The following is a 22,769-nucleotide window of genomic DNA, read 5'->3' on the forward strand; positions in this document are numbered from 1 at the left end:
AGTAAATATCATTGCAGATATAAAACAGAAAGCAATTCTTTTTGAGGCTTTAGAACTGTTTATTCACTGTTATATTACTGCTGATTCCCTTTTTCTTTAAACATCAGAGAATTGGGCTTGACGTGGATAGACATGCAAGCAGATCCAGCCAATCTTCTAAGGAAGAAGTGAATTCTGAAGAATATGGCTCTGACCATGAGACTGGCAGCAGTGGTTCTTCTGATGAGCAAGGCAACAATACCGAGAATGAGGAGGAAGGAGTGGAAGATGTGGAGGAAGATGAAGAGGTAGAAGATGATGCAGAGGAAGATGAAGAGGTGGATGAAGATGGAGACGAGGAGGAGGAGGAGGAGGAAGAAGAGGAGGAGGAGGAAGAGGAAGAAGAAGAGGAAGAAGACGAGGAAGAATATGAACAAGATGAGAGAGATCAGAAGGAAGAAGGCAATGATTATGACACTCGAAGTGAGGCTAGCGACTCTGATTCCGAATCCGTTTCCTTCACAGATGGGTCTGTTAGATCTGGTTCAGGCACAGATGGATCAGGTACTACTTTTTATATATAAAAGTTTGTCTTTAAAAAAAAAAAAAAGACCCAATTGGTTTTATTCTTAAACATGTTTAAATTATAAAATTTTTGAGATGGGGCGGATATGATAAGATTGTCTTGTGATTTTTTTTTTATAGTTAATTTTATGCTTTTGAGTGTTTTAAGTACATTTGAATAAGATTTACATACTTGTGCAAAGGCATTTAACACCTACAAATTGATTGTATTATAAATGAACACAAGTCCAGTTGTTTATAAGGAAATGTATTTCAGGTCTTAATGTTATAAATTCTTAGATTTTCATATTAGTTAACAACAGTTTAAACACTGATGTAGTTGAAGTGTATATGGAATCCGTCCACTAGATCTTACAATATTTACATGTTAAGTGCATCTAGATTTCCATCATGTGGCAGTAGAAATCAAAACAGCTATTTCTTTTTTTTGGTAGCACAAATTGGTTTCAATTCTCTGTGTATTGACTGACTGGGGCAGGGTCTCCAAAGGGCTGGGTTTAAAGGTACAAGATGGAAAATAAGAACATATGAAAATCTTGTGGAGAGATTAGGTAAGAGCCATCTTGGGGCATTCCTTCATTACTATGTGTCCTACCACTTTATCCCTATCTGATCCGGGAGATGTAATTGTAGGAATCATAGGTAGTTGCAGTTCCGAGCCTGAAGGGGGTCCTTTTAGGAAGGCAAATTCAGGGAGTACAACAAAGAGAGGTCACAGTATGTGAAGATCTTTGATCACTGTATGATGATGATTTTCTCATGGCTATCTTATGTAAAGATGGAGCCAGATCTGCTACATAAGCAAATGTACTAAATACTGGAATGCAAGAAAAATCCTATTCTTTTGGCATATAAGATAGTTACATATTCATTATTATAGAATTTTTATCATTTTAGTAGTACATTGTTAGTAAATCATATTCTTGACATAGCACAGATGGTAGAGTAAATGGCCAGCTATTTTTTAGTGATTGGCAACTGAAGTGTTTTCAATCTTTTGTTCATTAGAGTTGTAAATTTGAGAGAGAGTTTAGACAGGTTTTTGAAGGGGGTTGAAAGTTAAAGAGTTAAACTGATTAGGTAAGTAATTGGGTTTAATATAAAAACTTGTGGAATCTTTAATTCTATCCTATCGTACTTTTTGAAAACTGAATTATGTCAATTATAATTTATAATGATAGAGAACAAAAATTGTATTGGTAATATGAATGGATGTTCACTGTATATAACACTCATGGGGTTAGGAACATTTCATGATAGGAATCTCATTTTGGAATCCATGTTAGAAACTGTTTCTTAGACTTGAATATTTGTTTAAGTCAAACAAGGAAGACTTATTTAAATGGGTAGGGCCTAAAATAATTTTCAATTTTAATAAGCTTCTAAATGATACTGATACTGTATTAAGCTATTTAATAATACTTTTATATTTTTGTAGATAAGACATTTCAAATTGAATGCTAGCCAATGGTTTTGTTAAACCTTGATATCAAAACTTGTTAGAAGAGAAAGATACATTGTTTTAAAAGATACCTGGAACTCTTTATTTTCCTCATTAAAGGAAAATTTGAGGATATTCCTTAGAAGATCCCTTATGTGGAACGTGTTTTAGAGACTGTTTAGTATGCAGGAAATTATTTTTATCATAGTGTAGTTTATAATAACGTACAAAAAAAAATGAGGCGGATTTGGGGCTCTGATTAGGAGATGTCAATTTTTAAATACAAGGGATTACAGTTTAGTTTTGTATCATGAATTTTTTTGATTTCAGTTTATTTTACATTACTTTTTCTCAGAATTTTCAGTAACTTCCTTACAAAAGTCACACACCTTGCCGGTTGTTAAAGGTGGTTGTTAGATCACTTCCATTGTTCTTTTGACCTGAGAATATTAGCTGGGAAAGAGGATCAAAAACTTAAGAGCAGTGGAATTATTTATACAAAAAAAAAAATCATGAAAAATCCTTGGAGATATCTCATTGTAATGCTGGATTTAACATTACATAAAAACAGTTGGGCATGATCTTCCTTCTGCTCAGATTATTTTTTCTGTATTAGTGAAAGATCTTTTCAATATTTTGAAACAAAGTTTTTTTTATTATTATTAAATTTATTGGGAGTAATGCCTACTGGGCACGTGTTAATAGATTCTTGAACTTCCAGACATAAACATAGTATTATAATGATGGCATAATGAGGCTGAAATTATGGGCAATACTTTCTGCGCATGTGTTTGTAGCTGGTTTAGCCAGCAGCTTTTATGGCCTTGGTGTTCTAGGATTTGGGGTAATTTATAACCCTAAAAGCGGGGAGATGTTTCTGGGAGGTGCTTTAGGAAGGCCTTCCAGGAAAGTTTCTGTGGTTATAGAGCTGGGTCTTCGCTCCTGTCCCTGATGCCTGATTACCTAACAGTAAGATTGGTTAGTAACATAACATTTTCAGGTGTGCACCTTTATAATACAACATCTGTGTACTCACCATTTTATCACATATATTTGGCTCCATAAAGTATTCTTTTTAAATAGCCAAAAAAGATATATTATCCTTAGTGATCAATTTTTAAAGCTTGGACTTCTAAATATTCAGAGGAAAAAGTAAAAGAAACATGTTAGAATTTTTGAAAGAAATAATGGAAAACAATTTTAACAAGGTTTTTTTTTTTTTTTTTAATCTCTTTCATGTAGGTGTCATATTCATTGAGTTAGTGAATCTGGTTCCTACTTATGTGCCAAGCACTGTAGGAGTGTGTAGTCAGTGAATGAAAAAGACATGCCTGAGAGATTTGGAATTTGATAAAACTTCCTGTTTTTCTATTTGGGTGAGGCTCTCAGTCGTACTAAAAGGCTTCATCAGTCTATTCACTTGAGGTCTTAATAGTTTGCCTTGAGGGAAAGGATGTTAAAACTTGAAAGTTATGTATCATTATTCAGAGCAAGCCACCCTGGAAATAAATGTTTTTCTCTATAGCTGTTTATTTGAAATACTGTTATGCCCCATGGTTGCTGGCTTTAAATGGGCTTGGCATTGTAATTGTGCCATTATAGACTTCTTTGCTCTTCCTTTTCACCCCTAAATTAGGAAAATTAGCATCTTTTACAGGCTTACATCTATTTGGAGAAGCAGTTCTTAGTAAATTACAAAGGGAAAGATGCATAAACTAAAAGAAAAGGAATTTACAATATCCTTGAAGTTTTCTGTCTTTTAAGAATTGTAGTAAAATATCTTTTATCTTTTCTATTTGCTCAATAAGAACAGAGCTCAGAGTTTGTACTTTCAAGTTACAGGACTTGCATTTGAAACTAGGTTCTACCACCCAGAAACCGTGGGGCCTAGGCCCAGTTGTCTTTACCACCCCTCTAATTTGAGATTTCCTTTTCTATAAATCAGAATCATGGCATGTGTACCTCATGAGCTTATTATGAGGATTAAAAATAATTTATTTAAAGCATTTCAAATGGTTAATTCTATAGAGTCATAACGGATTATATGCAAGATCATTAATTATATTTCAGCTTCCTGTTTCTTTTTAATTAAAATATGTATATGAATTTTATCCCTTTATATTTCTCCTTACCTCTTAGCTGAAAAGTAAAGGAGCTTAGAATGGTATAGTTAAAATGCCAATAAAAAGGCAGGAGAGCCTGATTCCATTTTAGGTTCTCATTTACATGCTAATAAATTCCAAATTAACTTTGAAATGGTCTTTATATTACAGGTAATCGCAAACCTTTTCTGTCTACTGAAGATTCTCATCCATTTTATAGAAATAAATGGGCTGTTGTTAAGATTTAGGAATAAAGTTGAAATTGAATTTGAAAATAAGAATTGTAATCCAGGAAGGAGATGGTCAAGAAGAGTGAAATTGAAGACAGAAATGCAAGAATTGGCCACGAGGAGGGAATCATTTAATTTACTTGTGGGGTTCCCCCCCCCACACAAAAGTTGAAAAGCTTTGGACCTGGAATTCTTTAGACACCTAGGATAATGAGTTGGAATTGTGATGAAGAATGATAGCGTACTTTTAAAAGGATTTAGATGCATGTAGAAGGGAATACAGTAAATTTTATTGAAAGAAAAGTTGTGTTCGCTTTGTAGATTTTATTTCCCCTGTTGGAAAACTTTATTCAAGATCACTTTTATGTATAGGATAGATAGTTGTCAATTATAGCCATGTGGTTTTATTTGATTGAAATTGGTGGGAGAAGTAACAAAGTGTCCTAAGTTTTTGAAGTGTTCTTACCATATTCTGAGGAAATGAATCAGGAGAGAGAATAGCAATGACTAATACTTAGAGAGTGCAAAAAAAATACATATATATTCTTGTTACCTATATCTATATTGTAATGTTTTTAAAAATCTTGTTTGAATTGTTTTTAGATGAGAAAAAGAAGGAAAGGAAGAGAGCTAGAGGCATCTCTCCAATTGTTTTTGATAGAAGTGGAAGCTCTGCATCAGAGTCATATGCAGGTATTCTCATTTTACCTTTATTTGTGATCATATCTGACTGACTGTAATGTGATCTGTAGAAAGTGTGGAGGCTGTAGTTTAGTGTGAACTTGTTAATGTCTATTAATATTGATTTTTGGCATGTTCAGTGTAATAATTGTAGAGGAAATTAAGCTTTTTCTTATTTTAATCCTGTTCTGTTACTGCTTAAGTGGAATTTCACTTTTTTTTTTTTCTTGGAAGATGATGATTCAGTGACTAGTTTTCTGAGTGAGAAACTGTTCAAATATACATATTAAAAAAAATTCAAACAACCCAAAAAGCAAAACACTCGTACACATTGAGAAGTATTTTTTTTGTGTGTGTGGGTGCGCCAGGAAGAATAATTTGTCTTGAATGAAAACTTTATGTGACAAGACTGTAGAAATTTTGTCTTATCTCTATTAAAGCTCAATCTGAACAAATGTACTTTGGCTAAATACAGGTTCAGAAAAGAAGCATGAGAAATTATCATCTTCCGTTCGTGCTGTCCGAAAAGGTATCATTTAAATTTGAAATTGTTTTCATTGCATGCTGCATAAAGTCATTATTTTGCCTTATTGGTTCTCCATTAATAGTTGATTTTAATGTAGTAATGTTCTGATATATTACATTACGGAAAAAATAATGTGATCTTAACAGTAAAGCTCCATGTTCACTTCTTGTTGCATATCTTTTAGAAGAGACATCTCAGGATATGTTACAGTGTTTGGACTCAGTGGGTGGTGTGTGTGTGTGTGTATATATATATACACACATATATATATTTTATTAGCATAATGGCGAATTATTAACCTTTAGAAAAATAATCTGATGAAAGCTATAAAATTTGTAGCCATTTTCATAGTTAAGTATAGATCTGATATATCGGAACATCACTGGATTAGATTTACCTTCTTGCATAATGCTGGTTCCTTTCTTAGCTTTGCTTTATTATGTGTTGTGGCTTAGCTTTCCAGGTTGAATGGATGATTATGAATTTTAAGAGTTTAGCTGGGTTGCGGAGGGCTAATTTCAGTTAGTACAAGTTACAGTCCTTTGAATGATAATGGCCTCTCATTCATCAATTTGGATTTCTTTTTTTCAGATCAAACGAGTAAACTCAAATATGTCCTACAGGATGCAAGATTTTTTCTCATAAAGAGTAACAACCATGAGAATGTGTCCCTTGCCAAAGCTAAGGTATTATCTATCATCAGTTCCATTAAAACTATCCTAATCTTGACAGTTTTAATGCTATCTTCAATAGCATTAAGATTCTGTGATTTTTCATAAAAGCTTTAAAGATCTAGAGCTCTGTTGCCACTTAGGGTCTGCTTTGTGGTTGGTTAGGCAACCTAATAATAAGTTTTCTTTTAAATCTTTTAAAGACAATTTTAGAAGTCAGATTTTTGATATTAAAGAATATATATATATAAATTTGTACTGTAAAAGATGTTTCTCTTGATTTTTGTTTCTTTTTCAATTGCTAATTTATTATACTAATACTTTTTAAAAGTTTCTTTAGCCAGTTTTTGCTTTATATTGATGCTTGTTTTACACCTTGAGATCTTGAAATTATTCCTATGTGGAGAGTTTCTTTTATTAGAAATAAGATTACTGGGATTTAGAAGAAAAGAAAGAATTAGCTTAAAGGTGCACCCCAGGCTTTATAAAAACAATAGGCTCAGTTGCTATAGGATGTTGTAAGATACTAATTTTCTTAGGTTTTTGCTACAAAAATACATCTGTTCATTATACCAACTATTATATTTTTCTGTTCTTATTTTAAAATGAGTAATTACAGTTTCTCTTGATTTTCAGAAAGTTAAAAATTAAAGTTAAACATTTTTCTAACCATATTTCTGTCAATTTGGATATTTTATATTTGTAACTTAAGTTGAGGATTACCCTTTAAACTTTACACAGATGGAAAGAATCAAACACCAAATAGCTATCTAGTGGAAGTTTCTGTTCTTCAGCTGGTATGGAGTTAGGCATAAGTACTAAAGTACTTAGTATGAATGAGATCTAATTTGTATGAGCAGAGTAAACTGAATTAGAGCTTCTGCCTTACTTTACTATTCTCATAATCTTTCATAAACAAAAAATTGCTTAAAATCCTTCAGAACTTAATGAGCATGTTCTGGCTCTGTGTGAAGAACACAGACCTCTTCAGACAAACTGTTGGTACATAAAAATTTGAACTTAAGTAGAAAAAGTGAGAAATGCTAGAAACTTGGCAGAAATTCTTCACTTGTATATTTGCTAATAAAATAATTTTAAAATATTTTGTTAGGCACAGTTTTTCAAGAAGAAAAATGTACATGTTACAATTCACCTTTAAACAACATGTTTTTAGCACTGTAATTGTCTACGATGTTAAAGTAATTGTAGCTGATTGTTTTTATTATGTGGTATTCTAACGCATAAGGTTTGAGCCCCCGTGTATTTACTCTAGTTGTTTTAATGATTTTTTGTTAAGGTTGATAATGTCTCCATATTTTTCCTGAGATTTTAATAAATTATTATGTTATTTTGATAGCTGATAAATAAGACCTCTCTTCATTATAGCTTACTTGAATATAAAGTAGAACAGTATCTGTAGCATTGGTCTTTTGTAAATAAAATTGGAAACATGAAAAATTTGCACTAATTTCCATCTCTGATCTTTACATCATTTGTATAGGGTGTATGGTCCACACTACCAGTAAATGAGAAGAAATTAAATTTTGCATTCAGATCTGCAAGGAGTGTTATCTTAATATTTTCTGTCAGAGAGAGTGGAAAATTTCAAGGTAAGAATAAAAATAATTGGGATATAGAAAAATATTGATTATACTGTTTTAGCATCTGTATATAATGTTGGGATTTTATTCCCTTAGGATTTGCAAGACTTTCTTCAGAGTCACATCATGGAGGATCCCCGATACATTGGGTACTTCCAGCAGGAATGAGTGCTAAAATGCTGGGAGGTGTCTTTAAAATTGACTGGATTTGCAGGTAAATTATAAGTGTAGATAATTAAAGTTCCTTTTGTTTTCAATTGATGGGCTACCAGTTGGGAATAATGTTAAAATTCCACAGCAGTTTAGTTTTAATTTATTATTCTCTCTTTTTAAGAGTCTCATTCCTAAGTTGATTTGGATCCATAAAATTTAACAACGTAAAAGTAACATCAGTGTGCTTGGCTTGTCTTGTTCACTACCTTTATACAGGATGCAAAAGGCAAAAGTTTATTCAGGAATTTTATGTATTTTTTTCTCTGTATTAGTAATATAGCAATAAATTTGTCATGGATTGTTTGGAATGTTTATCTGCATATACCTGTAATTTTAGTGATTTAACATATCAGTTATTAGTGACTTAGTGGAATGGGAAATTATTCACTCTTCGACTTTGCTAACATTTTGGAGATGGGTAACTTAGTTGTGAACAAGTAGTGTTTTTTAAGGAAGTTAGCAAACCATGTTTAGTTGGCAGTATGTTCTTTTGAAACGAGTAATTAAGATTTAAATATGTTTATTAGAAAAATAGACATTTTGAACACGGAGTTATCACCGTTATTATGTTCTTACTGAATGATTGTACATGATTGAAAAATGGTTAAAGAAGTCAATTTAGGTTATACAAACAAAATTTTCGACACTACATAAAATAGTCTCTTGTGGAGAACCGTAAAATGAAGCAGAAGGCAGAAATCTTTTATGGGATAAAGAATAAGGAAGAAACAGATCGGAAATACCTGGTTGGCTGTGTCTATACTGTCAACCTCGTTTGGGGTGAGAAAGCCTAGACTTGGTTTAGGGTTTGGGGATTGTCTGGACATAGGGTGTTAACTGTCTTCCCGGTCCAGCAGAGCATACACAGGGACACAAAAGTTATGAGTTTCAGTTTGCTGATTGGCACTGGGCAGGAGCCACTCCATCTTGAGTCTAGAATGTTAAAAAGCTGATTATTTAAGTGAACTTTATATGGCATGTACAAATCTATTACCTATAAAATTAATTTTAAATGTTTCCTGAAAGGGATCCTACTAATATTTTGTAAATTACAAGTGGACTTAGGTGTTGAACTTTGATGGAGATGGTGGGATTGGGTAAGAATAAGAAGGACAAATGCTATTCATATTCAGGAAGGCAGACTAGCACAAGGAAGGACATGGAAACAAATTGTGGGGAGGATATGTGGGTGAGATAGGGAGCCCCCTTTTTTATGAAGCAGGTAATAAAGAGAAGTCCAGAAGGCAAAGATAAGTAGTAATGTAGGCCAACCTAAGAGGTTAAACCTTTACCATGCTACACTGAGGAAAAAGATATATAGACAATGATATAGTAGAACTAGTGTATTGGGTTGATTGTTAATAAGTAGCAAAAGGCTGTATGCATAAAAATGTATCATTACTCATTACTGTCTGTAGGGAAAAATTAGAAGCAGTCCATTCTCCCATGTAAGAAATTGGTTAAGTAAATTATGGTGTGTTGCTTAAATATAATATGCAAAAGTAATTGTCCATGCTGGAATGTGATGTTAGGCTACTCCACTATACCCAGAGTTTTTAAATATAAATTCATAATTCTTTAGAAATCAAAATTGTAATTAAGTTATAACCTAATTATAATCAATAAAATTTACATTCTGGCAGTTTATAGGGAAAACAAGATACCAGTTCTTTGTTAGCAATAATAGACATCATCATCATCATCATCATCATTACTATTTAGATGGGTAACTGTAAAGGCCAAAGGACAGGTATGTTAGTCTGTGGTTTTATGACTAGAAACATTGATGTCACTGGAAAATATTTGGAGATGGTGCTTTCTTAGGAATAGGAGAAAAAATAATTATCCAGTTTTATATTGGTTACAGCAAATTTTGTTTTGAATGTTACTTGCTCTCTTGACCTTCATTTTCAAATTATTGATAAGGAAATTTCTTAATTTTAGAAAATGGGCTTAATTTATTTATAGGTTATTGTTTTCATATTTTTTCGTTATTTTATTGGCTATTTTATGAACTTATTTGAAATATATTTAGCAAAAGAAATACAAACCCATATAGTTCATCATACTAATATTTTGTGCCATTCATGAAGTGTGAAGTCAGATCAATACTAACTAAACCAAGAATCTCAGCCTTTTAGTAATACCTAGTGGGCACTTCCATCACTCACTGCCTTTTTCCCCTATGCATTCATGTCCCACCCACCACAGAGTGTATTGCCTTGTTACTTTAACGTTAGATATACTTTTTTCTCTGTAAATGTCATCATTTTTTTCTGAGGTTTAAAAAAGTTACATAAAATTTGAGCATTCAATATTCATGTTTAAGAAAATCCATATACAGTAAAATAAATGGTTATGTAGCTTGTCCACTGGACCACCTTGCTTACTTGTGCTTTTCCTTTTCCATTTTGCTTTTGTTCCAAGCCTGTCTCAGTGCTTCAAATGTAACACTGTTATACCTCTCTACATATGGCTTTTCCCAAGTCACTTATCTTTCAGGCTTATTCCATATGCCACTTCTTCCAGGAAGCATTTTCCGACTTTCTTCTCCAAAAGTGATAATGAGTATCCACATTAAAAGCAAAATAAAACTTCTGTATTCTATTTATGGTACCCACTCTTTTACAAAATAATTGTGTATGTTTATTCTTTATGGATAGCTGTGGAAAAGAGGAGGAATGCAAGCAGCTCTTATTCATCCGCATGCCTTTTGGCTGAGCAGTTTCATTTGTATTGTAGATAAAATAGTTTTTTAATTAAAGCATTTAATTTGTCATAACTCATTTTATGCACAGATAAAACCTTATTGAATGTTGTTAATTTTTTATTACTCTTTGATAACTAACAAGTATTTATTACATGTCATGTTCACGTTTATTACTGTGCTAGATTGATAAAGAACTGCAAAAATACAGGATATCTATTTTAAGTTGATGGGACCATTTTGCCCTGTGGCTCAGAGAGAAGTTAGGGTTTATTTAAAATACATAGAATACAGCACTGTAGTGTAAGTAGAGGGCATAATTAATACATACAAATATATGAATTTATAAACAAACATTTGTATTGTTAAGCCATTTCATGGATGGTGGGTAATAACGTCTTATTGAAAGGAGGACATTTGAATCCAGGAAAGCAGCCCTGATCCAAGGATAGGGAAGAGACATTTGTTTTCATTTGGTGTTAAATGGTTAAGGTTCAGCTTTTTGTTGATCAGTTAATAAAAAAAATAGTTGTTGTTGTTTTTTTTAACACAATCATGAAATCTAAATATTTTATATGTCATTTCATTTGCAAACCATTTAAAACTAATACGAAGTCGATGGTGATATCTTTGTTTATAAGATGAAGAAACTCAGGTTCAGAGAAGTTAAGAGAGAGCTGGAATTCAAACTCCAAATTGTTCTAGTGTCCAAGCTCATGTTCTTAAGCACTATATTATTTAGTTTATTTTTATTTATTTTTTATTATACAGTATATTGTGGAGGTTGTAAAAGAAGCATATCTCTGAAGGGGTTCCCTTTTTGGGGAATCAGCTCTCTCAATCTAACTGATTCGTTCAATTTTATTCACATTTAAATCATTAACTTAGGAATTCACTACTGAAGGTAGTATAATAAAACATCTTTAAAGGATCTTGCAAAAGAATATAATTGATACTGCTTTGTATTTAGGCGTGAATTACCCTTTACTAAGTCGGCTCATCTCACCAATCCTTGGAATGAACATAAACCAGTAAAGATTGGACGTGATGGACAGGTTTGTTGTTTTGATTGATTCTTTAAAAACATTTAATCAACCCTTTTTGAGATCTGTATTGAAGGACATTTTAAACCATTTCTGAAAGAATTTGTGTGCAGGATTCAGGGAGAGTGTTCTTATTTGAAGTTCGCGATTACTGCGATTATGACTGATTAATAAGACCTTTGTTAATGTTGAAAGTTTTATATGGTACTTTCATTAATACAATCAAAGTTTTTGAAGAGAATTGACCTGACTTTAACTGACTTTTCATTATATTATTACTAATTAACAGATTCCAAACTTTGTATACATTTTAAAGGTACTGTTTAGCATCTTTGCTTATATTTTCTGAGTATAAGTAAGTTTTATGAGATCAGTATTTGTACTGAGATTTTCAAGTCTCTAAATGAAATTAGAAGTGTGCAGTGATTTAAAATAAACCCAAACCTTTGACTCTCAGATTCTTTGCATAATTTTGGACGAGAAATAATACTTTCATTGCTCATAAGTGAAAATTGGAAAATAAAACTTAATTTAAAAAACCCATAGGTTAGTATGCCTTTGTTATTAATCTAATGTATTTCAGTGCATTTAGCAGTTTATAATTATTAAAGTTGTTGGCACACACTAACACGTTTTTCCTCCACTGTGTTGAGATGGATGGATTACTTTGTCCTGATATTTTTGTATTTTGCACAAAGAAAGTTTTGCAGAGGGTGATTGTCACAGAGTTTTAGGCGACTGAATTTGTATATTTACCTTCGGAGATTGTACACTTTTAGTTTTACCCTTACTAAATACATGAAACACTATCGAAAGGTTTATACTTTTCAAGGAAGTTTATTGGAATTTCGTATGATCATCAACTTTGGGAAGGAAGCCTCCAAGACAGTCTGGTTTTGTTCTTCTACATCAGGAAAATACAACAAGTCTATTTAAAGTTTCTTCTGTTTTCATCTTGTAAATTACTACTTTCCTATTCTAGGAAATTGAACTTGAATGTGGAACCCAGCTTTGTCTTCTATTTCCCCCTGATGAAAGTATTGACTTGTATCAGGTCATTCATAAAATGCGTCACAAGAGAAGAATGCATTCTCAGCCCCGATCAAGAGGACGTCCATCCCGTCGAGAACCAGTCCGGGATGTGGGAAGGTTAGAAACGTTCTTTGGACTGATAATAGGCACATGTATCAGAATAACATGATGGAGGAATGTGATTCGTCAAAAGTTTTTCCTGCGGTAAAGAAGAAAGAGAAAATCCTCAAATCAAGCTGCATGGACTGGTTTGTGGCTTCATTGAGGATTTCACATGGTCACCTTGGTCTCAGTCATTTTTCAAGAGGAAAATGGGGATCTTTCCTTACGCAGAAAAAATTATTTGCTAAAGAGTAATAACCAGTTTAGATTAGTTAATATTCCGATAATACAATGTATAAAATTGAAATGAGGTAGGAGGCCTTTGTGCTAAGAACCAGGCTAGAAAAGAGGAAGAGGAGGAAGTCTTTATTCGCAAAAAAATGTTAATATTTTGTAAAAAGCCTTTTCTTTCAGGTATGTCTCTGGATAAGCCTTATCAGATATGGGACTTTTATAAAGGATCACTAATATTTTTTCAGAAGATGACGCCTCATTTAGAGGATAAAATGTTTTAAGTTATTTTGATATTCAAGAGGAGCATTACTGGGACTGTTTCAAATTTTATCACCGTGATGTGTTAACCCCATTGCCAAATATTCTCTAACATGTACCCAGTGAATTCACACATCTTGCTGAGCTTCTGAAAACAGTAGGTCCTTTCCAAAGGGGATCAAGTGGCCCTGGGAGACCCGGCAACAAACCAAAAAGAAGGGCTGTTGCTGTGTCTGTTTACAACTTTTCCAGATGCTGGCAGTACCTGTGGACTTAAAGTGTGTTTTAGAGGATCGCCATGGTTATTGATCACTACTTTATGAACTAAACAGCATTTTCCAGGAAAAGGGGGTTTAACTTGTTACAGAATTGGAGAAGTCTTTGCAAAGGACTGATTTAAGCCCTTCTACCCAACACCTTTCCCTGTATAGATTTGCATACAGCTAAATCTAAAATATTCTGCTAAAGACTGTTGGATATATGGTTGATGGGATGAAACCTTTGGTTAAGTTTCCTTTTGGTGGAAACATCTGTGGTAGGTACAGATAATCCAACAAGAGTCCCCATTTCTTTGAGCTTAAAAAGGACACTGTCGAGTAGGTAGGAGGAAACCTGGCAGAGCCCCCTTATTTTTGGCTTAAAAGGACTGAGCACCAAGATGTCTTTTGGAGTTTTAAGCTAAGAGGTTTCCAGTGCAATACAGTACATACAAGTGAAGTTTTACCTCAGTTTTGCAATGGACTGCAAACTATACTTATTACACCACTACACCTTCTCTCAAGCCTGCCAGGGCCTCCATATATGTATGTGGCTTACAGCTTAAAGTCAGTAGTTGGACTACTGTATGAACTGTTACTATCATGTTTTATACCGGTCGTAAATGCACTCCCCAAACTACAAGAAAGCGGTATGTTTATTTTTTTAAACCAGCTTTTAATTTTCTTAGTCTTATTTATTGTAGATGCAACTGTTTTTGTTCTGTTGTGGGTGGGGCATGGGGTTATTGCATTTAACAGTTTGAGTGAGTTTGTGTTGCAAAAGTTAATGAAAGCAGTTGGTATTCAGAGAAATAGCTGGAAAACTAGTGTTGCCAGGTTATTTGACAGAGTTTTTTGATAGAGTTTTTATTTGACATTAAGGGTAAAAGATATATTTTACCCTTGGATTAAAAAAAAAAACAAAGCACCTTGGATTTAAAAAAAAAAAATTGTGTAGCTCTTTATTAAATGCTAAGTGAAATGAAGTGTGCTTAATGATGTATTTATTACTTAACCATCAAGGTTAAGATTTATGGAAGACAGTAGTAAAGAACAACACTGCAGAGGAAAATTTCACCTTCTAAGGAATATACATTGAACTCATTTTATAAACTCTGTTAAAACTCTGCCCAATTGCTAGTTTTATTTTAAGGCATTGTCTCTGGAAGAAATTCTTTAATTCTTAAATGTCATTAACTACAGAAATTCATTTTTCATAATATTGAGATTTTCAAAAGCTTCTTGTAAAGTCACTTTTAATAAGTATCAAATTTTCTGTATGATGTGAAAAGTATAATTTTGTGCAAAGCAGAAGAAAAATATTTAAGAAATTTTTAATTTTGTTTAGATTTATCCTAAAAAGACATTAATAAGTTGAAATATGTAGATTTTAGAATTACCTATTCTGTAATGATGATAGAGCTTTTTTTTCTTTTTCACCTGAATGGAGACTTTATTCGGGAAAGTATACTTATTAATTGTTAAACTGGATATCTATATTAGTTTCTGGATGGCTAATTCACTTTTGTTTAGAGTACTAAAATGTGATTTACATATTTTGAGCAGATTACTCTTTCCAAGTGTCTCATCATAGCATTAGAATTGCAGATTTTACTTCGAGCAGCAATACATTTAAAGATTGATTTATAGTAATTTGAGGAATTAAAATTTAGAAATTTTAAGATTTTCTCACCGCAAATTTGGATGTTACTTTAAATAATGGGCTATTCTTTGTACTCATTTGTCAGAAACTCTTACTTTGATGTTTGTTCTCCCAGCAGTTTTTGGTTTAATTTCTAATGTGTCTAATTTGTGTAGGCGTCGACCAGAAGATTATGATATTCATAACAGCAGAAAGAAACCAAGGATTGACTATGCCCCTGAGTTTCACCAGAGACCAGGTTAATATTTTATAATCCTGCAGATATTTGACTTAAAATTATTAAAACAACAACAACAACAACAACACAAAAACGTCTCTTGTAACATACAGTTTTAAAAGTGAGAAAACTTTAGGACACAGATAATAAACTTTAGGAAATTATTAATAGAACTCATCTAGTAATTTTTCCTCTTTTATTAAAATCATCTATTCTAATGTGACTCATCATAAATCTCTTAATTACCTGAAATTGCTAATTTATAATTATAAATTATTAGTAAATAAAATAATTTATAATTATAAATATTATAAATTGTTGCACAAATAGTGCACATGTTTTAAGGTTAGATGTAGTTAGGGAAAGCGATTTTATATGCCTTATGCTTTTTATTCCCTGTGATACTTAGTATTTCATGTGGAATATACCTTTAATTGGAAAACTGAAATTACGGTATATTTTTCTAAATAAAATTTTGACTTTGTATTTAAAGATGAATGAGAAATATTTGTTTATAATCTAAAGTAGCTTTTCAGTTAATTTTTCCCTTAACAGAATTAAAAAAAGCAAACTGTATTTAAGAGAATATATTTTTTTACACTAGTCAATGATACACTTATAAAAATTAGGCAGTTTGGAAATTGGTGTTAGTGTTACAGCACTGTTATGTAAGAAGTGGTTTGATAAGCCTCATTCTTCTTCAAAATGGGATATTCCAGAGTTTTACCCCAGTAACATGGCTATTCAAATGTTTTTAATTTTTAATTTGCTAAGTCCTTACTAAGAGAAAGTGGGAAATAATATTTTTATCACCATGATTTTCATTTAAAATGTATACATATTTAGTTTTGCAACTTTGTTTTTCTTCCTAAGTTTGCATTTTTTTAAAACTATTTTTGGTTGACCTAGCAAGACTATGTATACCCAAGGTGGAAGGTAAACATTTGTTTTAAGGAAGTCCTGTCTCAGTGTCCTCAACTTCCTTAACTTCCTTTTGGTGCAGAATGAAGACATTTACTGTGTAGTGAAAATTGGGGTGTGGATTTAGAAGATCCATATGAAAACTTCTCTAGCAGTTTATAATTCTGTGATATCAGTAAATTATTTAATTACTTTCTAGATTATATAATCTGAGAAGAAAATCTGAAAATGGAATAATACAATAATAGCATCACTTAATAGCATCACTGTATTTCATGGGAAGAATTGAAATGAGTGGTAAGGAAGGTTTAATTTTAATGCCATAATAAAAAAAAAATAAATTTGATTTATTAAAATCCTTGATGTTTGAACAGGGTATTTAAAGGACCCACGATACCAGGAAGTAGACAGGTAAGTTGGGTTCGCTCTTGCTTAGTTTTGAATTACATTCTTGGAACTGGTTTATGAATTACCTGAATTTAGTTTCACAAATCTTATTCCCAACAGACGATTTTCAGGAGTTCGCCGAGATGTGTTTTTAAATGGGGTAAGCATTTCATTTTATATATTTAATGTACATAAAATTAGGATCTGATTAATTTTGTAATTCTTGGTTTCATTTCTATTATTGACATTATCATCTTTTATTTTAGTCCTACAATGATTATGTGAGGGAATTTCATAACATGGGACCACCACCACCTTGGCAAGGAATGGTTTGTATTCTGTTTTTGCAAGTTATTTAACTTCATTACCAATTCCATATATTTTGAGTGCTTACTTGGAATATGGATTGTTATGCTTGCCCAGTAAGAGACTTAAAAAATATATCTTTGGTGATAAATGATTGTATGCTGTTTTTAAAACTAAAGACTAATGAGAAATTTGATTTGTGTTAATAATACAGCTTTAATTGATAAATGTGTTGCTTTAATTGATAAATGTGTTATGGTTTATTATCACAATGGTTAGTGATACAAACTCTGTCTTGGTTCATATGCCTTACCTTCTCAGGTCTGACCTTTGGCAAGTTTCATAATACATTTTTTTTCTTAATTTTCCTTATCTATAAAACTCAGTGGGCATTCGTTCATTCTTTGGCTCATCAATTGATATTTAGTACTTACTTTCTACAAGGCACTTGCTGTGGGTATACATTGATAACAAAATGGTCATTATGCTTGTTTTAAGTTGGCTTAATGACAATAGTGTCAGTCTCATAGTATTGTCGGGAAGCCTAATTTCCAAAATAACGTGTTTAAAGTTTAGCATAGTGTCTGATCCTAATACTCAGCAAATTTCTATATAAAATAAGGCTAATTAAATACTGTTCCTAATTTTTTATTTTTTTCTCTAGGAAAACTGGATATTTTCAGAGTATATTTTAAGATATTGAGGATAGCTGAAGCATTAATTCCCAAGAAATAAAAAATTTGGAAGTTTAAGTTGTTATTATTTTTTTAAATTTTAAATGCTGCCTGTAATGTACCCTATTCATCTGGCTTTTGCTTTACTTAAGATACTGTATACAGGTAGATGGATTATAAGATTTTTTCCTTGAGATTATGTGAAATTAAAAAGATAAAAATATTTAATATCTTGGCACTAACAAAGCAAGTAACCTTTGATTTTCCCTTAATCATTTTATGTCATTTATAAGTTCATTAGCTCCTGGAGGTTGTTTTTTTTTTTTTTTAAGAATATATTTTTACATAGTTGTTAAAATGACTTGATTCCAGAGCCAGAATGTGTAATGTTGTGTTCCATCTCTGCCCCTTTATAGCAATGTGATCTTAAGCAAGTTACTTAACCAGTTAGTGCCTCAGTTTCCCCTTTTGTAAAGTAGGAATAATAGTTCTTATTTCATAGGGTTGCTGTGAGAATTAAATGAGATATGTAAGGTGCTTAGGACAGTGCTGGCTAATAGTATGTAAGTGTTTGCTACTTTTGTTAGTATTTAAATGATATGATAAAGTATAGACATGTTAAATCTTAAAAGATGTGTAATTAAAGAGGTTATTAACGGACATTTTCAACAAGGAAATAGAGTATTATGAAGAACTTTTATGCCATCAAAAAAATAGATGGCTAGAGTATAGAGTAAATTATTTGTTTGGGATGGGTGATTTGGGTAGGGGAATTTTAAGAATGATTTGTTTATAAAGATTTTTGGGAGATGCTTATGGAAGTTGTTTTCTTTTTTTAGGCTCCTTATCCTGGAATGGAACAACCTCCACACCATCCTTATTATCAGCACCATGCTCCACCTCCTCAAGCTCATCCCCCTTACTCGGGACATCATCCCGTACCACATGAAGCAAGATACAGAGATAAACGAGTAGTAAGTTCAGGAGAAGGCAAAAAAAAAAGTGTGAGGGAACTACTTAGAATTTCTGTAGGTAATTTTAGCATGGGGGCTACCAGATTATGTTGAGTGGTAAACTGTTTTGTATTCTTACTGCAGGCAGTTTTGGAATAATTCACAATTTGTTTTTATTAAAAATGGCTAATCTTTTTGGATTATTTAAATAAACTATATCTCTTTCACTGATCAAACGCAAGCTGCTTACGTATAGGCAACTCCTATGTATAACTCTTAGGTAATGTCCAAGGGGTATAGTAAACTAGGATACTTTCTTTCCATACTATAGATTTTAATTATAGCGGTGTAATTAATAATGTGATTAGGTATTTCTAAGCTTTTTTAAATTAGACTTTGATAACTTTTATTTTTCAATTACAATTGACATACATTGTTAGTTTCAGGTATACGACATAGTGATTAGACATCCATATTCTGAGCTTTTTGTATAGTCTGACTTCTTTTCATAGAATAGATGATACATATTTAGTCATTTGTTTTTACTAAACTTTGTGAAGACTAGTAACCAAGTGAAGTGTTTACCTCCACTAGCTCTGATTCTTAGAATAGTGCTAGCAAATGACAAGTGTTAAGAAATGCAGCAGGAGTTATTGTACTTTACTCTTGATTCTAATAATTTGTATTAATTTGATTCTAATAATTTGATATGATCGATATGAAAGCTTTTTTGATCCGTTCCAAACAGGTTGAATGAAAGACCATCTCTATTTTGTGGTCTGGGTTTTCATTATACTAGTCAGGCTGAGTATGTTTATTAAATGGTATTAATTTTTTCCCCTTATTTTTAAAAGTGAAATTGTCTCCTGGCACTTGTTTGCATAATTCTTTTGTATATAAATTTGATAGCCTTAGAATGGTAGTTTGATTGTTAAAGTAGAGCATGCATATTTGAGAGGGTCAGTCTGCCCAGTAGTTTCCTAGCCTATATTTGAGATATTTTTATCTGTTATTCATTTCCTTATCATCATAAAGATTAATCTTTCAAAATCAAATGATACTAAGACCTTTAATATTCAGTAAAACAGTTTGAGAATCCTATCTGACTAATGCTTATGTAATAATTCACATATCACTATATATGAGAGGTAGTATGAAATTATGTTTTTGAATATTATATTCTGTGTATTTACACTGACTTTGGGAAAGAGACCAAGTTCAGTAAGTAAAGATGAGTTGAGAACTAAGAGTCAAGATTAGAATTAGTCACAGCGATAACTTGTACCTCACTTAGACAGTTGTTTATCTTATCCTTCCTTGTCTTCCTCAGTCTTTTGTGTATTATTAGCTCTGTGTGGAATAGATGTCACAGTCTTAACCTGAAGTACATATTTTCTTAAAATTCTATCAAAATCCATAAATTGTCATTAACAGTGCTTTTGTTTGAAAGGAAAGCTTAATTTCACCTTAAGAGGGCAGAGTTGGTTCAGGTTAATTTGTAAAATCAGAGGAGAAAATCAATAGGGTTTACCTGTTGCATGAAAACATTGATGATATTTAGCAGAATCGGCAGCATGTATGTATTATGTGGTTGATGGTCATTACTAGGTGATTACTCTGGCTTAAATCTTACTAAAGGGATTGGATGGAAGTCATTAAAGTTAGGAAAGTGCATGAAGTGACTTTTAATATGAACAGATATGAACAATCCTGTTATGGGTATCTTAAAATATCAAACTCCTATTTTTTAAATAATGTTAAATACATTCTGTGAATGCATTAGTGCATTACTCTAGATTCTTCCTGCCAAACAATAATTACAATATAAGAACTCATAAATTCCATTCAATTTTTGACATACCTAACCAATATCTTACCTTTTCTAGCACGATTATGATATGAGGGTGGATGATTTCCTTCGTCGCACACAAGCTGTTGTCAGTGGTCGGAGAAGTAGACCTCGTGAAAGAGATCGGGAACGAGAGCGAGACCGCCCTAGGGATAACAGAAGAGACAGAGAGCGGGATAGAGGACGTGATAGAGAAAGAGAAAGAGAGCGATTATGTGATCGGGACAGAGACCGAGGGGAGAGAGGTCGATATAGAAGATAATGGCGCTTTGGAAGCACTGATTGTTTAAAGATAAAAAAAATCTTGTATTTTTTTTTGTGTGTGTGTTTACAAGTAGTAAATTTATTTTCAGCTGTCTACTTAAAGTTCATTGTGTAGAAGGATTTATTATGACCCTCTTTGTTCCAAGCATGCTATATAATAAGACTGGAAAAAACTCAAATCCTCCAAAAATGCACAGTTGACAGTTTGAGTTGACACTTTTATTGGGGCAGAATGGAACAGTTCAAGAATGTAGATATTGATTCATTCTCCGTCAATGTTCATCTACTTATAGTGTGTTTATCCTAGAGTTACTTTTTTTTTTGTTTGCTTTCTTTTGGATCTTGATTGATGACTGCCATGGTATTTTGCTTTGCTGTGTTTCTAAATGTAGTTGCACACGGTTCAGTAAAAATAATGCTGCTATCAAGTATGCAAATATTGAAGTATGATGGTTTGACTGTATGGCAGTGTTGTAGCAGCCTCTTGGTTTCTCCTTTTCCCTCTTTTTTTTTTTTAATCTTTTAAAGTGACTTTTTTTCTTCATTCTTCAATGATGAGAGCAATATTAAGAAGGCATTGCTATCTAATTTTTAATCTTTTTCAATAAAAAATTCCTATGTTCAGTAGCATGGTTTTGATGCTATTGTTAGCCTTCCCTTCCAAACTATACATTGGCTTACGTGTGTAGCAGCGGAAAATAATTCCCATATTCTACATTGCTACTGTTTTGTATAAAATAAATTGGTAAAGATTGACACTTATCTGTTGTATTTTTTTGTCCAGATGCAAGTTTTTCTTAATCATTAGTAGACATAAAAGAATGCTTTGTGTTTAGGAATTATAAGAACCCCATTTGCCTGCTTTTGCATATTTTAGCAGAAATGATTGACCTAGGCCAATTATATTAAAAGTTTACTTCTATTTCTGATGTAAGAACTAATGGTACATGACAGAATTTTGTTGATATTTTGGTTAAACATTTATCTGATAACATTTTTAGATCTACTTTTGTCGCAGGATTGTTTAAAGGTTTTCTGTCATTTTCATCTTGATAAGTGAACTAATTTATGGATGTTTTTTCTATTTTACTTTTAAAATGTCATCCTCTTACATTTACATATTAAGTTAATCATCAATATGCCGTAATAGTAACAAGGTACATAAAATAGAAAGAGAGCCACCCAAGAAAACAGTTTATGATTTTTTTTTTTTTTTTTTTTTGCATTTGTCTCTTGAGTTATACCTGAAATTTTGGCCCTTCTTACGCTGAATATTTAAACATTTGGGATATTTGAATATTTGATGATTTTTTTTTGTTTGTTTTCATAGTGTCGTATTTATAATTGCACTCTATACCAAATCACAATCACAGTTTTATATTTAATATTTGTTCGTCTAAACGGGAGTGCAGGAACTTCACTCTTAAAGGATATTTAAAACTATAAGTTTTCTGCTTTTATATTCTCAGCTGGCATTTAGAATATTTCCCTTTGCATTTATAATTGTTAGTTTTATATACCTATTTCAAAGAATAGCCTAAGAATTTATTCTAAATCTTGTAGTGATATAGAAAGGAAAGGACATTTAACTCGGTGTTAGGAAACTTGGTTCTCTTTTCAGCATTGCCTTTAATTAAACCTGTTGATAACATAAGTTGTCATATCGCTGACATTTTGTTTGTATTCATCAGTAAGTTATACCGGTTAATGTTTAATTTTTTTAAGTCCTTAAACTCTGAAGAATTTCTAAGATGTAGGGGAATCACCAAAAATGTTACGTGAGATAATCAATTATACAAAACTGGTAAGTAATATTAAAGTCATTTTCCTGAAATAATAGTAATAAGAAATTATAAATTGTTTTGAGCACTTA

At 32.0% G+C, this 22,769-nt stretch overlaps 1 protein-coding gene across 4 annotated transcripts in view; it reads left to right on the plus strand.

Moving 5' to 3' along the window:
• Positions 1–21,658, plus strand: part of YTHDC1 (YTH domain containing 1) — a 31,873-nt gene extending 10,215 nt beyond the window's left edge. The window contains exons 4-17 of one of the 4 annotated variants that reach the window (XM_011360661.2): positions 108–543; positions 4,941–5,030; positions 5,494–5,547; positions 6,136–6,230; positions 7,717–7,825; positions 7,913–8,030; positions 11,707–11,791; positions 12,762–12,928; positions 15,481–15,563; positions 16,838–16,874; positions 16,947–17,010; positions 17,117–17,179; positions 18,670–18,804; positions 20,670–21,658. In XM_011360661.2, the coding sequence (XP_011358963.1) occupies positions 108–543; positions 4,941–5,030; positions 5,494–5,547; positions 6,136–6,230; positions 7,717–7,825; positions 7,913–8,030; positions 11,707–11,791; positions 12,762–12,928; positions 15,481–15,563; positions 16,838–16,874; positions 16,947–17,010; positions 17,117–17,179; positions 18,670–18,804; positions 20,670–20,894 (1,761 nt within the window). In that variant the 3' untranslated portion in view covers positions 20,895–21,658. The remainder of the gene's footprint in view (positions 1–107; positions 544–4,940; positions 5,031–5,493; positions 5,548–6,135; positions 6,231–7,716; positions 7,826–7,912; positions 8,031–11,706; positions 11,792–12,761; positions 12,929–15,480; positions 15,564–16,837; positions 16,875–16,946; positions 17,011–17,116; positions 17,180–18,669; positions 18,805–20,669) is intronic. The other 3 variants (XM_011360662.2, XM_011360663.2, XM_011360664.2) reach the window with 3 other exon arrangements.
• Positions 21,659–22,769: the final 1,111 nt, after the last annotated feature.

This window comes from Pteropus vampyrus, unplaced genomic scaffold (assembly GCF_000151845.1).
Source record: "Pteropus vampyrus isolate Shadow unplaced genomic scaffold, Pvam_2.0 Scaffold57, whole genome shotgun sequence".
NCBI classification, from domain to species: domain Eukaryota; kingdom Metazoa; phylum Chordata; class Mammalia; order Chiroptera; family Pteropodidae; genus Pteropus; species Pteropus vampyrus.